We start from the raw sequence: 19,978 nt of genomic DNA, 5'->3' as shown, positions 1-19,978 counted from the left end.
CCTGCACAACAAAAAATGCCTAATTTCTACTGCCAGGACACAACAGTTCAAACTAATGAAAATGGCTACTTTAATCAATACCTCTAGAAACACAGCATATGTAGGACAATTTTTTGTGCTGTTTTCTCCTTCCAGAAATTGGATTGCTCTAGCAAACAGAAAATTTATCCAAGTAGTTAACAGTTTGAAGAAGACCGCAAGTATACTTCTATTAATCTGTATGCATATCAAAAAATTGCATTCAAACTGTGTTTGGTGCTGCAGTAGATACAACAAAGATCATGAAATTCTACCTCTCATCATAAAAAGTTTTCTCTGCAAGTTCACTGTCTACCTGTTTTGCCATAGTCCTAACTTGTTTTGCAACAGTAAAAAGGAAAGCACACAACAAAAGATGAGACCTTTTAGGGGTCATTGTCTAAATCACTGACAGAACTGTCTGAATTCAAAATTTATATCTTCTTATATGGTCAGCATACACACTCACACTTGAACCAAAGGTATACCCTGAGAAGCCCCCACAGAAATGTTTATTGTACAAACACAGAGTCAAAGCAGAACTAATGATCAGTTAAACTGGTGGATCACAACCCAAGGATATGTAATACTGTTGCTACATGAATTCAAAAGTCATCTTAAGTAAGGATTACCACTCCATCTTCTATTGAAATAACATAAGTAATCCAACCTAAAACATTTCAAAATTGTGGAATACAAACTGAATTGCCGACAAATAAAACTACAAAAGGAAAACAAATTCTGGGGAAAAAAAGAAATCACATCGGTTATGTAAAAAACTGAATGAGTATGAAGAGAAGAGAGGTGAAACTTGTTTCCCTGCAAGCTACTAATTCATACTTACTCCTTCATTTCTTTGGATGGGGAGTTACATGCAGGTAAAAATGCTGATGTGTTACTTAATTTATCCAACGTGCAGGCTGTTCCTATGGCTCGCACTACCAGTCCAGACTCTCCCTCCAAATCAAAACACTGCAAATAACCAACAACAGCATTTCCTCTCATTTCAAGCACCTTCAAGCCAATCTTCCTTTGCAGTTCACCTACAAAACAAAAGGTAAAGAGCTCATAATTGCAGTGAACTTTCCCTATTCTCTTTCGTGGTCTTTGACCTCTGCTTTTGGAATTGCCAACCAAGTCAGTAGAACAGGTAATAAATGCAATCCTACACAGTTATGCCAAGGAGCTGGTCACAACCTCTGCCTCCTATAACATAGTGTGATACCAATGTCTTGCATAACTTTTTTCTTTTTTTTTCTCCATATCCACTCTGATTGCCAAAATAACATGTTATTTCAGTTTTTTTCCCCATCTACTTTTTATTTTCATTAGTTTTTTCCTTTTTCTGTTTATTTACAGAAAGAGACAGTCAAGATGTGTCCTGGAACTCAGGTAAGTTTCTAAATACTCCTTCACACAGTTCAGAACAACGTAACATCTTTGACACCTATGTGGATAGGCATCTATAATTTCTTTATTTACAAACTTATTCAAGCGTATTTCAACCTAATTCATACTTTTTGTCCTCTCCCACTGCAAATAAAAGATTGCCACTTCTCTTTTAGCTGCACATAAGGACTGAAAGACTGTGACTGTAACACACTGGTCTGTTATTGCTGCTTACTTAGCAGGATGCTTAAAGAAACCATATTTAATGGATCTATGTAGCTAGATTGTTTTGGCCATACTTAGGTAGAAAGTATCTCTCTTATGATAACAATTAAAGACTTCCAAAATCCTCTGTTAACAAACTGAAAAATCCTCACTGTCACAAAGGACAGCCCTAACAATGTCACTGCTGCTGAGAACTCAAGTGGAATGAAATGGTCACAGAATCATAGAATATCCTGAGTTGGAAGGGACCCACATGGATCATCAAAGCCCAACTCCTGCCCCTGGTTTCTACTGCTTTCTTGAAGTTTGATTTTAAAATTACCAGCACAGGTTACTATTGCAAAACTTCTTAATTGAAATCATGCCTGTACTGGTCCTGAAAAATCTCGAAGATTGAGGTAGTGTATGAAGTTCCTAGCTGAGTGAAAAGTGCTAGGGATTTCATCCAAGCCAAGGTTGAGACCGTATTCTTTTTAATATAAACAACACATAACATGACACAGACCTGTGAAACAGCCTGGCTCACTCTCAGAAGTTACAGATTTCTCCAGGATTCTCCAGGTGTGGCCATCAGTAATGCATTGCAATGTGAAACATTATCACATGACATTGCTGTGAGGTGTTTTGGTTTTATTCCTCTTAACCACTTCCATTAATAAAATCTATCAGAACACTTCCACATGTGCTACTTTATCCACTTGCACTGTTTGTGCAAGACGAGAGATATGCACATTTTAATCCCGTAAACTAACAGGGAGCTATATTAAAAGGGTCTTCAGGTCAGTTACAATAGTTTTTTTCCACTTTATTTCCTCAAAATGTGCTTTCACAGTGAAGACACTGAGTAACATCTCCATGATCTCTTTCTTCTATATTGCCCCACTTACTAAAGATCTCCACACATGCTTGCAAAACTCAACTCACTGTTTATTTTAGTACCTTTCTTAAAACACAGCTGTATCTACAAGAAACACAACAACATTAAGAGCCAAGTAGAGAACTGAAACCACTGCCTATCATCCTGGTGTCTATGTTTCATTTCTTTTTGTTCCTTACACCTTCAAGATTATCCATCTTGAATTGACTGCCTCTTGTCTTAGTGTGCAATTACTAAGGGCACAAGGGTGTTTTGTTCTGTACCTGACACTGTGGAGACAACTGACTCTAATCACTGGTCTCTCCAGGAACTGTAAATATGTTGTGCAGAATCAGTGCAAGGCAATACAGTTATCAGAATGATAGAAACATAGAATGTCCTAGGTTGGAAGGGATCTTAAAGATCATTTTGTTCCAACCCCTTGCTGACAGCCCTAACCAACCTGGCCTTGAAGACTTCCAGAGATGGGGCATCCACAGCTTCTCTGGGCAACCTGTTCCAGTGCCTCCAGTACAGAATTTCTTCCTAATATCTAATCTAAACCTACTCTCAGTTTGATTCCATGCCCCCTTTTCCTGTAACTCTTGGCCCCGGTAAATAATCCATCTCCATCTTTCCTGGGTACTAGAAGGCTACAATTAGGTCACTACAAAGTCTTCTCCAGGCTGAACAATCCCAGCTCTCTCAGCCTTTCCTCACAGAACAATAACCCAAGCTTGACTTCAATCAGATGGAAGGAATAACACCAGTATTAATGCACACTGTATCTCAGATGGTGTATATTTGTTCACATACTTCAAAGTAGCCTAAAGAGGGTGGAGTTGTTAATTATTTTAACTGTGTGAGTTAAAATTCTAGTAATACTCTTCATATGGGTTAAGAACATCTTCAAAAAAGTTTCACAGGTTTCTTTGACCTTGCTACAAGCAACCAACAAATTAAAAGCAGGATGGCTTCACCAAAGAAGGGGGGGAAAAAAAGTCAGCCATACTGGCCATCAGTTAGAACAGTACAATCCTCAGAAAGAGAAGACACTGTGAACTGAAAAAAACCCAACATAATTAATCCCCAAAATCACACACAATCTTAAGCAAAGCAGTTATTTAAATGGTGAATATTTTTAAAAGCAGCAATAACCATTACAGCCTACATGATTTAATACCTGACATGAGTGAAATAAGTCTTTGTCTGGCCTCATTTGATGCCCTTGGAGTACGAATTCGGTCTATCCACTGGTATTCTGGGTCTTCGTTAACTACAAGTTCTTCCACAAATCCATGAATTATTACTGCTCTGTAACACTTAGGAATAGATGTAGCTGTTAAAAAATATATATAAAAGATGTAAGACATAAGTCTGTGAGCCAAGAATTACAAGAAAAATAAAATTACATATAAAAAGGGATGTGAACAATTCCAGATAGTTATCCACGTGATTTTCTGTGAAAATGTGGACATGCCCAAGCAGCTTTGTTCTGGGGGACTGTGGAACACCAGTAAGATAACTGTCCAGTGTATCAGTTACAACATGTACCATTATGAAACCTTTTCACTTTGTGTCTCTTTAACAAGATATAGACCCAAAATAACACTATGTATGTATTCACAGACATTGAAATGGAACTTAAATAAATAAATAACTGATTTTTTTTTTTATTTATGTTGTTTTGAAGTATGGACAGTAAAAACGTATTAAAAACAGAAAGCAAACCAAACAATTCTATGCATTTTCTACTGGCTTCAGTGTAATCTTCACTGAGCTTATGCAACAAGCTGGCAATACAAGGGAGACTGACAGAACAGGTAAAGAAAGAAAAATGGGGGAGAGGGGAGAGGTTTTCTGTTCCAATAAACTTTTTTTTCTCTACTTACTGCAAAAAAATTTGACTCCACAGGATGACTGCCTAAATCTGTTTAAGTCATTGAAGAGATCTACTTTCACCACCACGTTGATCTCCCCACGTATACCTATCAATAAAAAGCCATGAGATATCAGAAGCTGTATCAATACAAAACTATCCCTATTAATTATTCCCTATTATTAGTAATTAATGCAGTTTCTATTACCACTGAGTCAGTTTTTCTGCAAAGAATGTACTATAATGAACTGGCAGGTCAGGTGTCAACTCCAGCCTGGGCCAGGGGAGTAGGAAGACCTGTCCTCGCCTCTCAAATCAGCTGCAGAGGTGCCAACCAAGAGGAAGTTTCTAGTTCTGCTAAGCCTTTGAGGTTGAAATGATGTAAACAACAGTCCTCAAATACCTGTCATACCAGACAGGGCTTTAGGAGAAAGATGGGATTGGGAAAAAGAGGCCATCAGCCTCCTGGTGCTGCAATGGTCCCACTGCTGCAGGGTGCACGTGCACATCCTCTTTCTGCTGAATTTTCAAAATTGCAGTAAAGCCACTCTCTAAAGTTCAACCAAGCGAGAACAAATTATGGTTCTTTCTAGAACCCCAGAATGGCATTAATTGTTTGCTAAATACCTTAACTGTGAGAAGAAATATACAAAAAATAAGGTATTACAGACCTTTTAGATAGATCTTAGTTTTCAGCCACAATTAAATCTTACTAATAATGGAATATTTCCTAACACAGACGTTCATTTTTGACTTTTTTTACTTTCCTATTTTGAGCTCTTTCTTCTTTCTCCCCACCCAGTAACAAAATCACTTCACATATTATAGGTTCTGACATATTGAGGACTAAACTTCTGAAGACACTAGAGATCAGACTCATCAAGAAGCCTTTATCACATAAGTATATGACACAAGCAACAGCATTAGATTCGTTGTTCGACTTAGATACTATTGCAATAAAGTCAGCAAGATCTAATTCCAAAATTCCAAGAGACAGAAGCCTTCAGTTACTGTAACTGCCTCAGGTTCATATATTTTCACAGTTAATCACGTTGAGGTGCAAAAAAAAAAAAAATTAATAGGAATTTAAGAACATTATTTCTTTTTTTTTAAGGAAGCATCAATTACTGTTTACCAAGAGAAAGGATAATTGGAATCTAGTGCTATGAGCATGAAGATATACTGATTCCAATTCCACTCAAATAAGAAAAAAAAAGATGTGAAATGCCAACAGATCTAGAAAAACATAGAGAAATATAACTCTCTCTGACTTACAAGTTGTACACATCCTGAGACAAGTGTTCACCTAATTCAGCTTCAAAAGAAAATGTATGATAGGAAAACGTGCACCGAACAAAAGGATAAATAAGAAAAACATATGCAGTATTTCTCAAAAAAAAAGTCTTTAATATAACTTTTAAATATAAAAAATACTTTGCATCAGTTATGATGCCCATCTAGTAAACACCACAAACAATTTCACTACAGTGATTTATAATTAGCTTTTAACCCAGTTAGGTGACTTAATTCACACTGAATAATGAACAACGAGAGTAAGGGCAACCACATAAATGTCCTGTACTCAAGCAGCAAGCTAAATGGTATAAACTGACTTTGACTTTCCAAGACAAAAGCTGTTTCATTAAAATCAAAAGCGAAAATATCATAAACTTCATTTTCTCACACCTCCAAGACATTCTTATGAAATCTCTCTAGCACTGAGAGCACTCACTGCTAGGAAAAGGAATTTCATCCTGTTGAAGATATGTCACATCCTGTCCCTTGATCTCAAGTGAAGTTTATCCCAAATCCCAGGAAGGCACACCCCAAATAACTTCAGCAAAATGATATTCACTTACTAAACACGTGGTAACTGGAAAAGTATGTTTGGGTCTTTTTTTTTAATGTTATTTTTGCAGTAACTACTTTAAATACCAAGTGAAGGGTTTTTTTCCACTTGTCACAAGCCCTGTGGAAGGCGTTCTGCCAAGCACTAATCTGGACTCCTATGCCAGAAATCTTTTCATGCCAGAAATAAGGGGGGAAAAAAAAGCCAGGAAAGTAGCTTTCCAGCTCCCAAAGCTAAAATTATTACAAATTTCTTTGTAATGTTCTACAGAAAGGAAGATTACAAGAAGGAGATTACATCTCACACAGGACTGTTTTAAATTAGCAAATCTTACCATGAATAGTATCATAAATTGGAAACCATCCCGAAATAACTGTAGCTGCTTCACTATAGAGCAAAGGATCAATATCTATGTACACTTTGCCAATGGCATCATTGGCACTGTAGGTGTCATGATCAAGAACTGTGATCTGGAGAGGCTCATCCTGTAGCTCTTCATCATCTACCTGGAAACAAATATTAACATGGAATCTGAGTATTTAAAAAAAAGTGCAGGGAAACACTGCTGAAAAAGAAACACAGAAGAGGGGAGAGTTAGTTATGTACAGTGACCTGGCAGAAATAAATGTGGAATTTCAGTTTCCTGGAGCTAAACAACACATTCACTTATTTTGATTTTACCCTTCAGAGACTGGTGAGATCCTGGAAATACAGTTATCACTGGGAGAAGAACAAAAAATGCAAGATTATGGTGATTATATATATCAAAATTCCACTCTCTAGATGTTCCACCTATCTCCTCAATACATACTTTGAAATTAAAAAAAAAATAAATTAAAATTTAAGATCAAATATCCCAGAGAACTATTGTACCCTGATGTTATGATTAGTGGTGCTTTCACCACTGGTGAGTGGCTTAAAAGAAGACATTATAAACCACCTGCTGTAAAAATCCAGTAATTTCAGACAAGTAATTTCCTAAATAAGTGCAATAATCCAACTGTAGATACCTTGACTATTTTTTAGGACAAAGACAGACATTGTACAACTTTTTGTGCTGCATGTTACAAACCAAGAATCAGGTTTGCTAAATGCAAAGGGATGACTCATGTAAGTGTTTGCAGAATTGTAACATGTAGCCTTGTAAAAAAGATTAAACTACACACATGTGCACACACTTAGGATGTCTTAAGCAGTTAAGTGTTTTTCCACTCTCTGAAATGTGGGATTCTTTTTTTTATTATTTTCTCAGTGTTGCTGTTTGTCTCTTGTCTTTCCCATATCCATTTTTCCATGCAAAAGGATGAAGTTCGAGACATCTGTTATTGTCAGAAAAACTCTTTCTGCATGAAGAGAAGGAGTTCTCCTTCTCCCTTCCCCACAAAACTGAGCCCAGGAACTGAAAGATGAAAAAAAGGAAAACTGATTGAATTTCAACATCACAGTACTACTTTCTTAATCAACATGTGCTGCTGATTAAGAGATGCTCTTAATCATGCTTTCTATGTTGATTAATAATCTACTCATCCTTACTATTTTATATTTGCTCTAAAATGTTTTAACATTATCAGCTACTACATCACTTGCATGTATTTACAACCATGTTTATCCTGTGATATTATCTGAGAACACTATAAATGAACCATTATGTATATTCAAATGTTTTATCAATTAATTTATTCTAAATACCTTTTAATTTTTTTAATTTAATAAATAAAATGTAGTAACAAAAACCCCAAAAAAGAACATGTAAACGCTTGTTCAGGGCACAAGTCAAAGGACATCAACAAATTAGATCCTGGAAAGCAACAAGCAATTACAGGAAAAAGCAGAGTGCCCTCATTATTACATAAGCAAACGGGAAGAGAAAGTGTCCAGTAATTGTTGTCCAAGCTCTTTATTCTGTAATCTTCTCACAGGAATTTTCCATTTTCTTCTTTGTCAAGTGCATCATTCTTGCAACCCACGTTAACATTTCAAATACTAATTAACTTTCCTTACCCCAAATTTTAAAAAATACAAGAATACCTGTACCCAGATCTGAAAGCCCAATCCATGCTATTTTTCCCCCCCACTTTCACCTCACTCTTGTCTTTTCTAGTATTACCCAGAACAACATTTGAGTTGGATCCAAGCTGGCAAGCTTTTATCTTCACAAACACTCCTAAAAAGCCAACGAGACACCTTTAGCAAACAAGGTATAACTGCAGATGGGATTGCTGAAAAGGCTTCGTGTGTATTTAGGCAGAAACACACTTCAGTGCTCAAAACTCATTTTCTGCCTGAAATGCAATCATTTCATTAAGGGCATCTAAGCCAGAGTGTCTATATAGATAGAGGCAAACTCTTAAAAAATACTTACTTCAAATTTGAACCACTCAGAATTCCACTGAGGATTAAGTGATTTGGGATACACATCTGTCTTAAATGTTGTATTTCCAAATTTCACCTAAAATACAAACATTCAATTATCAATAATAAATACTAATAAGTAAATTCACAGACTCATTAAAGCTACACACACAAATAATTTCAAATATATATTTCAGTAATTTCAACAAATCATATTCTTTTCACTGAGAATGGCTTTTTAAATTGATTTATATATATCAGTATTCATCAACCAAGGACACTTCCAACCAACCTCACTCTCATAATATCCAAATTGTTTCTTTTCCTCCTCAATCACTTGAAAGGCAAAAATACTGCTTATATTGGCTATTCAAAGTCACTTGGTATACTCTCCTTGCCCTCTGTTTAGAAATATTGTAAGGAAAAATTATCCAAACATTGACAGTTTATGGCCTATTACTCCTCTCTCTAAGATTTCTGAATCGGTTTAACAGAAAATTGATTAAAAAATATAAAAACAACCTGGGAGTGTGACACATATAGAGAGAACACTACTAAAAATTAAGTATTCTCCATATTTCTATTTATTAATGCACCTTCAACCACATAATTGCCTATTTCAGGAGTCTCCATCTGGTCTCCACAGGCGTCTATTTCAGGCTGACCCAGTTTGGGTTTTGTAGCAGGTTTTTTTTGGTTTTTTTAATGAAACTGAATTTCTGTGATGTTCCATACATCCCAAAACCACACAGCACCATGTAGGAGCCTTTATTTCACTGCAGCTTCCATTCCAAACCACTTATAAACATCTGTAGTTCTCTGAAGGTTGCCTCTCAAAAAAATTAGTACTTCAAGTCATACCAAGTATCTGATGGTACTTACAAGTACCCAAAGTTATGTTTTTGAATTCATTTGAGATTCTTATGGAAATAAAGAGTGTGCTGATATAAAAGAAATGCTGCATTTAAAGACAGTTGGGGATTTTGAACTGTTGTCTTCTTTTAAAAGTCTAAATGATTTTGGAGACTAAATTTAGGCCTAGATTTGAAAACTGTATAGTAATTTTTGTAATGTTTTTGCTCAAGACAGTATTAAATAAACACTTCACCTATTTCAATAATATGTTGATTATTTTGCAAAGGTGCATAACCTGACTCTGAAGAGATTCTGCACTTGCTTAAGTACACACAGTTAATTTAGAAAGCATAAATCACCAGCTATGAGTTCACACTTAGCTCTGTATAAATCACTGTACATACATCAGCTGGAGTAGTATGAAAGCACGGGACTAAACCTTAGCACACAAAATCATCTGGTTATCCCAAAGTGGGTGGATGCAGCCTGTGTGTCCTCAGAGAAGGGACAGCACAGCCCTGTGGAATGGGTACCCATCACACAAAGTAGTGCCATAAAGTGATACTGGCTCTGGCTTTAACAGAGCCACCAGTTAAACACCACTTCTGTTCCAGAAGCTGCCAAGACAGAGCAGTCCCGAGCTCCACCCAACCTATTTTAACACCTTATCTAGGGAGTAAATGAGTTCCCCTGGAGCCCCAGGCTGTTATAACTGAATTTCTCCAGTACTATAGCTAGTCCATTAAAGCTTGTAAAGATAATCAAGCACCACACTGCTGTTTGCTGTACAAAGTTAGAAGCACATTTAGGGAAGAAATTGTCACAGAATCACAGAATATTCTGAGTTGGAAGGGACCATCAGCAATCATGGTGCTCATTGTCTCCTGATCAGATACGTTGGTGAAGTTCCTTATTTTGCACAACCTGAGCCAAGTAAGAGCTTTCACATCTTTTCTCATTTTCTTTTCTAATTCTAGGTTTATATTGCACTATTTAACAAGGAAGTTAAAGGCTAGTGATCAACCAGAACCTTAACATCTGCTTTTCATTCTTGCTTGAGGAAAAACATGTTGAAAAGATTTTCAACAATCTCACACAGAAAAATAAAGCAATAGTTTCAAGGTCAATTTATTTTGAAATAAATCTCACCTGCTGCATTGCCCACTCCACATGAGGAAAGGATAGTTACTCCACAGGTGGAAAGGGCCATTCCCACACTATTCCTAAACAACAGTCCTAAAAGCAAGGCCCCCACCTATGTATTTCTTTACCCTTATTTGTGCCCAGATGTTCCTGGAACTGCATATTAACCCAGCTAAGCAAACTGATCTTACTGAAAAAATTTATTTTCCTTTTTTGCTAAGCTAGTATTTAACTAGATGAATTTCAAAATTTACTTTGCTACACAACTACACAGAGAGTGAGGTTGGGAACAGATAACCCACATGGGAGGAGAACTATTTCCCCTAAGTCAGCATAAAAACAGACCAAGTGAAACTCAGAGAACTGTATTTCTTATCCCTGTTTTCCCTGTCTCCTAGTAGCACACATCAGAGTTGTAATTTTAAATTGGATTAAAAGGCAGCCTACAAGAGAAGCCTTTCTAAATTAAAAGCTGACTGATGAAACAGCTGACAAAACACTGAAAAATTAAGTTACACGATTGTCATTCATGTAATAAAGTAGAATAGTGTACTACTTCAGCTCCACTGGAAAGCACATGAGAAATACATTTTCACTTTACTACCAACTTACTGACCCACTAAGCAATGGCATTAGTGTCTAATGTCAACCAAATTTTTAAGCACCAAACAAAATCAGGACTTATACACTCAAAATCTATTTTGATATTAATATTATCAGACCTTTCAATTTATTCTAGAAAGACATTCTGCCTTCCTACCTTTAATTTCAGTATTGTGCCAATCTCAATCACTGTTTGTGGTACCAGCATGCATTTTCACTGCACACCATTTTTAAACATCTCTTTGCTTTTTCTGAGAGTATGATTCCTGAATCTATGAAATGCTTCTGAAATGTTCTAAGTTATTTATATTGGAAACAATGAACCAAAAAACATAAGGATTATGTAAGAGAAATAACAGCAATCACAGAATGGTTGGGGTCGGAAGGCACCTTAAAGATCATGTCGTTCCCACCTCCCTGCCATGGGCAGGGATGCCACCCACTGGATCAGGTTGCTCAGAGCCCCATCCAACCCGGCCTTGGACACTTCCACTTATTTTGCACATCAACTTTTTTTTACAATCCCTTTCTGAAAAACCACCCTACATATTGCCTGTTAACCACATGATCGTAAAGAAGGTTGAAGTTAGATGCTTCGGGTTCAATGAAGTGATTTGAACGCGCAAATAATGTTAAATATTTGTTGATTAAAAACCCTCTTCGAAAACATTTTACTATTTCAGACATTTTAAATCTTCAAATTTTTCAAACGTTTTTAAATTTTAAACGGAAACACGAATACTGGCCTTAAAAGCGAAGTCTATACAACCGCTCATATATTCAGCGATACAAACGACTTAAAGATGCTTTTATTACTTCTCCATCCTCCTTACAACGCATCTGCCTAACCACAGAACCAATGAGGCTGGAGAAGATCTCTGGGACCACCGAGTCCAACCCACGACCGAACACCAGCAGACCACGGCACCAGGACCACGGCACCGGGTGCCACGTCCAGTCTTTCCCCGAACACCTCCAGGGACCGTGACTCCACTACCTCCCCGGGCAGCCCATTCCAATGTCTAATCACCCCCTTTCGTGAATAAATTCCTGCTGATGTCCGACGCCAAGGCTGTGCCCTCCCGTCCCGCCGCCGGTTCCCCGGCACAGCGGGGGCGCGGAGCGGGCCCGGCAGGTGCCTCCAGCGCGCGGGCCCTGCGCGCCCGCCCTCCCCCTCCGCCGCCACAAACCTCCACGAAGGCGTCGGTCAGGTCGCTGGCGCGGTCCATCACCGGCAAATGGCGCCCTGCCACGATCTTGACCTTCAGCTTCCCCGGCATCTTTTCCCCCCCCCTCGCCCTCCTCCTCCTCCTCCCGCGGGCTGCAGGGACGGCGCGACCGCGCCTGTGCCATGGACCGCCGCGCGGCCCGGCTGCGCATGCGCGGCGCTCCCGCCGCCGCTCCGCCCACGGAGCGGGAACGGGATCGCGGCGGCGTCAGCGACCTCTGGGGATCGTCCGACCCCGCCGCCGGGGCAGGGTCACCGCGAGCAAGTGGCACAGGAACAAGGGGGTTTGGAATGGCCCCACAGAGGGAGACTCCACGCCCTCCCTTGGGCAGCCTGTGCCAGGGCTCTGCCACTTTCAGTGGAAAGCTGTTCTTCCTCACGTTGCGGTGGAACTTCTTGTGGTTTAGTTTATGGCCATTGCTTCTCTCGTCCTGTCGCTGGGCAGCGTCGTCTTGGCACCTGCCTTTGAGATATTTATGTGCATTGATGCGATCCCCTCTCAGTCTTCTCCGGACTAAACATGCCCAGCTCCCGCAGTCCATCCTCACTAGAGAGATGCTCCAGACCTCTCATCATATCATCGTGGCCTCCACTGGACCCTCTCCAGCAGCCCCTTTTCCCTCTTGCGCTGAGGAGCCCAGACCCGCACACAGCACTCCAGATGTGCCTCACCAGGTCATAGCAGAGGGGCAGGATCACCTCCCTCGACCTGCTGGCCGTGCTCTTCCCAATGCACCCCTGGATCCCATGGGCTCTCCTAGCATCAAGGGCACTCTGGCGGGTCATTGTCAACTTGTCATCCACCGAGGCTGCCAGAGCTGCTCTCCAGCAGATCAGCCCCCAGGCTGTGCTGGGACTCGGGGTTATTCCTCCCTAGGAGCAGGACCTGCCCTTGCCCTTCTTGGGCGCCCCCGGGGTCGCTCCTGCCAGGCTCCAACATGGCGGCCGCGGCCTCGGACACGCCGCTGGCAATCGAGCGCCGACTCCTCGATGGGTCCCGCGCTGTAGTGCTGCGGCGGCGCCCAGGGTAGGCGGCGGGCTTGAGTGCCGAGTGATCGATGCCCGGGAGTTGCCGTCCCGGTCAATCCAACTGCGGTCGGGACCGCATCCCGCATCCCGGATTGCGGCCGCTGGAGCAGCCTCGGGACTGCTCTGCCTTCCCCGAGGAAGGAGCTGCTGCAGCCTCGGGACTGCTCCGCTGCTGCAACCTCTGCCTGCAGCCTTCCGAGGAAGGAGCCGGTGCACCCTAGGGATGCTCTGCCTTCCCCGAGGAAGGAGCCGGTGCACCCTAGGGATGCTCTGCCTTCCCCGAGGAAGGAGCTGGTGAAGCCTCGGGGATGAGGGCTCTTTATAAGGGAGACCTGGAGCACACGTGCATCCCCAGGCACCTGGTGGGAGAGTCCTGCAAAGCGTTTCAGTGCAACCCTCCCCCCCGTGGCTTTAGCTTTGTCTTTTTAATCAAAAGACAAATATTTACAGTGTTTGAAGGATTATGAATAGATTAGATGGAATTTAGTTATCAGAAATAGGATTTGATATGGTTCCTGTAGCCAGGTTTTGACTTTCTGATGCCTGAAAAAGCTCTTTGTTTGGGAAATAGTACCATGGAAGCTCGGGACAAAGCAAAGGAGCGGGGCCAGGAGTTGGATCAGGCGTGGTCCTACAGGTGGGAGTACGGAACCAGGATATGTGAGAACCTGTGGGACACGGGTTGTGCCACTGGTGTGGTCAGGAGCAGGAACATAAAAGAACCCTTGTGTTTTGGTTAAGCAGTCTCCAGGTGTTGAGCCAAAAAGTAGATCTGCTTGGATTATTTTCCCTTCTTTCTAATCTTACAAAAAGACTAAATAATCTTATGGGCTGGAATATGATACATCAAACAAACGACATGACTGGAATGCAGCAGTGTGGGGCATAGCAAATTGATGTACAGAAGATCTTAGGCTATCTGTCCTCCAACTTGCTTTAGTTAGTCTCACTGACACAGCACTTCCTCTCTTTAGCTTGTTTTGAAGTTGTCTTTGGAACAGTCAATACTGCTGCTAGTATTCATTGTATCCAAGAAAACTGTAAACAGGTGTGTTTTTTCCTCATCCATCCTTGTTCAAGTGGAATACTGTAACGGGAACAGCCCAGTGGACCTGGGGGTGCTGCACATTGAGCCAGCAGTGTGTCCAGGTGGCCAAGAAGGCCAATGGCAACCTGGCTGTATCAGAAATAGTGTGATCTGCAGGACTGGAACAGGGATTGTTCCCCTGTACTTGGCATTGGTGAGGCCACACCTCGAATCCTGTGTTCAGTTCTGGGCCCCTCACATTGAGGGTCCAGAGAAGGGCAGCAGAGATGGGGAAAGCTCTGGAGAGTAAGTCCTGTGAGGAGCAGCTGAGGGAGCTGGGGGTGTTTATCCTGGAGAAAAGGAGGCTCAGGAGAGACATTATTGCTCTCTACAACTACCTGAAAGGAGGTTGTAGCCAGGTGGAGATTGGCCTCTTCTCCCAGGTAGTAAGTCATAGGACAAGAGGAAATGGCCTCAAGCTGTGCCAGGGAGGTTCAGTTGGACATCAGGAATTTCTTCACTGAAAGGGTGGTCAGGCATTGGAATGGGCTGCCCAGGGAGGTGGTGGAGTCACCATCCCTGGAGATGTTCAAAAACAAGTGGATGTGGCACTTAGTGCTCTGGTCTAGTTGACAAGGTGGTGATCAGCCAAAGGCTGGACTCCGTGATCCTGGAGGTCTTTTCCAACTTTAATGACTCTGTGATTCTGAGAGTGCTCTGGAGGCAGGATAGCAGTAAAGAGCAAAGATCCAGGAAGGAAATCAGAAACAGAAAACATACTACTAATGTTAGGTTTAGACCAGAAATATGCTTTTTGAGTGGAATCTCCTGATCTCACCTCAGTTTCATTGTGGCTTACATAATTGGGCAATAATAGAGTGCATGAGCTGAATATTTCGTTTGGATGGGGCTGAACTGAAAAGGTAAGGTAGCAGTACATCAAATACATTGTAGCTGTGTAAGGGCATTTGGTCTGTGGCAGCAAATTAAAGCTGGAATCAAATTAACTCCCCAGAGCTGCACGTGGTATGGGTGATAGTTCCTCAGCCCTGTTTCACCCTAAAGATGGGGCCATTGATCCACTACATTACTTGTTAACATAGCCATTCTCATGTCTTAACTTCCCCGTTAGAGCAGAAAAACAACCAGCAGGTGGGACTACAAAAAAATTAAAACAATGTAAAAGTAAAGTTTGCCATGTCTTCTTTATTTCTGGCAAAACTTCTGTTTCTTTGCTGCTTTTGCTAGCTGAATTGCAATGCAACAATTATTAAAAAACACTTTAGTTGCTGAGATTTCAAGTCCAGGCTGGGAGAAGCTCTGAGCAACCTGGTCTAGTGCGAGGTGTCTCTGCACATGGCAGGGGGTTGGAACGAGACGATCTTTACAATCCTTTCCAACCCAAACCATTCTATAATTTTACAGCATGTCTCATATGTAGCAAAATTTTTTTTAAAAGGACATGAATCTTTGAAAAAAAAATAATTTGGAAGAGGAATGTGTAGCTCATTGAACAAAAGATGGAAACTGCCTTGTATGTTATAAGCAAAAGGACACAAATGTAGTTTATCTGTCTCTTTACAGATGGCTACGAGGCTCTATCAAAGTGTTTCTGATGCCAGGGTCTTCCTAAACTCCTCTTCAGTCCTTGAATACATCAAACAAAACTCTGGAGCTCTTTATTCACCGAAGATTGGACAATTTGCCTGACCAATGGCTGGTTAATACAGTGAATACCTGGCTAAATGTGCTATTCTTGTAGTAGCAACACTCCTGACTTTGAAAGACGTCTCTCATCTTCCCAGACAACCCACCTCAATGATTCTTATTCTCAAACTTTAAAAAAAGATATTTTTTTTAAGTTAAAACTGTTGGTTTGGGGTGGGGTGGGGTTTTTTGTTTTGGTTTGGGTTTTTGTGCTGAAATACATATCTGTTCTTGTCTTATTTGCTGAACTTAGAGAACAGGTAATTCTCTTACAAATACTAGAAGACTTACTGGATTAAGTACTAGAGTGCTACATATTTTTTGAGATAATTTTTGTTCTTGTTTAATTCATAGCATCTGGTGCAGTAAGATCCACAGATTGACCACCTGCTTTGGGAAAATTTGTCTCCTTTTTATTTTGAATTTACAAAGTGGTTTTACTTGTTGGCTCCTATGTCTTACAAGAGGAAATGAAGAATTGTTCCCCTTCATTCATGCAGAGTTTTTAATGGACTTTTTTTAATGGATTTACCATTTAACTCTTTTAATTGACTTGTTTGAGATAAGTAACTTAAACTTTTCCATTCTTTCGTCACTGGTCTTTTTTCTGCCTCTAAACATTCTTTTTAATTTCCCTTTGAAGACTCTCTGAATAGGCCATGTTTTTTCTTAAAATATAGTGTCTCAAACAGGAACTAAAATTCCAGTGTTGCCTGGTGAACATCTCCCTCTCCCTGTGATTATGAAATATGGGGATTAATGCATATTTCTTTCTTAAAAAATTTCTGAGGATCTAGCTTTTCCGTGGAAGATTTGGGTAGTCAAGGGACTGGAAACGTGGAAAACACCTGTTTTGGAGAACCAGTTCAAATCTGGTTTTGAGGTACTAGGGAAGATCAATTAGATAATGATTTAAGGCATTAAGAAACCTGCTTGGTGTATTTTACCTGCCTCGGGGCAGAGGATTTTCTATACTGGCAGAATGAGACCTGTCTTTCTGTAAATTTGCATGTTACTTCACACATTTCATGCCAGTAGTATTCCAGTTCTCTAAGGCCAGTGGGAACTTGTGGAAGGCAGAAGGGACTGAGCTGAAAGTATACTCAAAACCCTAAAATTTATGACCTATTTGAGGCTTCCAAAACAGCATTGCATTTCCCTCAGTTTTAGGCAAATACAGTGGATATACTTGAAACTAAAGCTATAGTAAGTACTTGCTCAGTAAAATTCATGCCAGAACTCCACAGAAAATACTAAAAGGTGTTTTTTTCATAACAAAGAAAAAAAAAAAAGATGTGATACCTGACTTTGCACCTTGGCATTGGCTTCTTGCTGAGCTTTTTTCTTTCTGCTGAAAAGGTCATGACAATAGAAGTCATGTTTCAGCAAGATAACAAGTATGATATGCTTCAGAAACAGCATTGTCTTACTTGAGCAGGCTTTGTCATGTATGAAATAGCATTGTAACTCAATTAGACAACCAATAATGTTGCTAATTACAACATTAAAGGCATCTTTTGTGGAACAGTGAGTGTCAGGAAAATGGGAGGGTTTTGTGTTGGCAAGCTGGGAGATTTTGCCACTTAAATCTAAAGATCCCTGTGTTCCTTTATTTTCAGTTGTTTTAAGTATGCTAGAGAGAGAGTTTGAGACAGACGTGAATGTTGAACCCTTAGTTTGGAAATTGATACTTCAAAGAAAAGGCTTTCCCTGTAACTTTGGTCTGCTGACCATCACTTCAGGGTAGGTTTCAATTATATTGACATACCAGCCTTCAAGATACAGGTTAGAAGGGGGTAGTCTAGGCTTTCCTCAGCTTACAACATGACCTGGGATGTGATGGGCTGTCTCTTAACCATAGGGAAAAGGGCTTTTGTATTATATTGCATTGAGCTGGTTTCAATAGAAATGAATAAAAAAGGTGGTGATTTTTTTTTTGTTTGCTTGTTTTTTGGAGTTTTTTTGCTTTTTGGTTTTTTTTTTTCTTTTAATTTGTTGAAACACACAAAAAATGCTTTGTATCTGCTGTTCACAGAAGCTACTGGCTCCATTTCTACTGCAGTTACTCTGATAAGAAGTCTTTGAAACAGGAAGCTTTTTCAACTATCACTGAAAACTGCAGTGACAGTTTTTGGTTTCGGGAAAAATCCCTATATTTCTTTGTAAAACCACACATTTCAAATCGATCTGGCTTAAATCTGCCGGACACCAATTCAAAACTATTTTGAATAATGCTCGCAGGGCTCCTATATCCAGGGTGATAGATCTTTAGTAGAGGACCCCTGCATCCCAGAAAAAAACCCAAACTGTCTTCCACTCTGTGTGTGCTGTGCTGTGTCCCCACTACAAGGATTTAGACAGGGGCAAAATCCCAATCACTACTATTTAGAATTGCCTTTGTGTATCTGACATGACATTGCAACCCTAATCCCTCTCATTAGATTAAAAGATCTGGAGTGAAATCCTGCCTCAATAAAATCAATAAGGTGAAACTCACTGAAATAAAGAGATGGGTTTTACTGTGAACTCCTGGGATGAACAAAGGCTTCATTACAGAGGTTTCTGATGTACACTGGAGGAGCTCACTGTAGTTAGCTTGTTTAAACACAAGATTACAGCAATATTAATGTCTATTAATATCTACAGGAACAAATTCCTGCTACCATAAGGGTCTCTAATATAGCAGGTGTGATAAGGAAAAGACGGAAGCCTGAGCAGGACCAATTAAAATTTGAAATACGTACTTCAGGTTCACTTTGTCTCTCAGTTACTTGGGGAGGCTCTTATGGGCTCAGTTTTGTTGACTTCATCCTGCATTGCCTAAAGCAGCATCTCTCAATAGTGCTTTTTAATCTTGATGCTGTAACTATTAGGTAAAAGTTAAATGGTCATAGTCAGTGATTTCCACGGTGGAAATTTGATGAAATTAAAGGTATGAGTAATGGTACACATGGGTAGTTTATTTTTGTCCTGAGTCTGTTCAAGCTGTTCCCAGGCCAACAGAAGTGACATTGGTGATATTCTTGTATATTATATAGGAAGTAAAACAGAATGTACATGGAGACAGTGTTTTGGAATTAATTTTTTGAAGTTAAGCATTCTCAGGAAATCCAAATACTGTCCTGGTGATACAACAGATAATCAGATTCAGATAAATGTGCTCATGTCATAGAATCATTTGGGTTGGAAAGGACCTCTGAGATCATTGAGTCCATTACCATTACCCTGACACTGCCAAGTCCACCACTAAACCATGACCGTAAGTGCCACATCTCCTCATCTTTAAATGTCCTATGATACAAAGGAAAAAAAGCTTATTCAATGAACTCTAATTACAATGATATTCAAAATAACATTCCCATGCAGATCTAGTGAATTGAATAAAACCTGATTGTTCTTTGAGGAAAAACAGAAGCCAAGAATTACTCTAAAGGCTTACACTAAGAGGGTAAAAATAAAGACCATTATGTCATAGTCCTAAAATTATATTTCTGGTTTCTTTATGTTTCTTGGCTATCAAATGAAAGTATTTTCTTTGGAAATGAGATCTCAACACTTTATATTCTGCTGAATGTGACACTTTTCCAACAGTCTACTCATGTCAATCTTCTGTTGACTTCAGCAGTTTGGGATTTGGTCCACATCAAGCAATTTGTAAGAGCGGAAAGCCATCAAAATATTCCATTTCATTACCCCATTGCTGTATGAAGATCTCAATTTTCCAGACAGACTTAAAAGAAACTGGATAAAATAAATATTCACCAACACAGGGATGTATACAATTACCTACTGGGGGAATCAAACAGCTGGATCTGATG

At 40.0% G+C, this 19,978-nt stretch overlaps 1 protein-coding gene across 21 annotated transcripts in view; it reads right to left on the bottom strand.

The window, feature by feature from the left end:
* Positions 1 to 13,311, bottom strand: part of C2CD5 (C2 calcium dependent domain containing 5) — a 67,365-nt gene extending 54,054 nt beyond the window's left edge. For 4 of the 21 annotated variants that reach the window (XM_064654462.1, XM_064654457.1, XM_064654458.1 and 1 more), the window contains exons 1-6: positions 12,360 to 13,302; positions 8,579 to 8,665; positions 6,551 to 6,722; positions 4,381 to 4,476; positions 3,672 to 3,827; positions 863 to 1,061 (exon numbers count right to left, since the gene is read on the bottom strand). In XM_064654462.1, coding sequence (XP_064510532.1) covers positions 863 to 1,061; positions 3,672 to 3,827; positions 4,381 to 4,476; positions 6,551 to 6,722; positions 8,579 to 8,665; positions 12,360 to 12,449 — 800 coding nt within the window. In that variant the 5' untranslated portion in view covers positions 12,450 to 13,302. Of the gene's footprint in view, positions 1 to 862; positions 1,062 to 3,671; positions 3,828 to 4,380; positions 4,477 to 6,550; positions 6,723 to 8,578; positions 8,666 to 12,359 lie in introns of those variants that run through there. The other 17 variants (XM_064654469.1, XM_064654460.1, XM_064654461.1 and 14 more) reach the window with 11 other exon arrangements.
* Positions 13,312 to 19,978: the final 6,667 nt, after the last annotated feature.

The sequence above is a fragment of the Pseudopipra pipra genome, chromosome 5, assembly GCF_036250125.1.
Source record: "Pseudopipra pipra isolate bDixPip1 chromosome 5, bDixPip1.hap1, whole genome shotgun sequence".
Taxonomy (NCBI): Eukaryota; Metazoa; Chordata; class Aves; order Passeriformes; family Pipridae; genus Pseudopipra; species Pseudopipra pipra.
The sequence above is the reverse complement of the archived record's forward strand: the minus strand, read 5'-3'. Positions and strand labels throughout refer to the sequence as shown.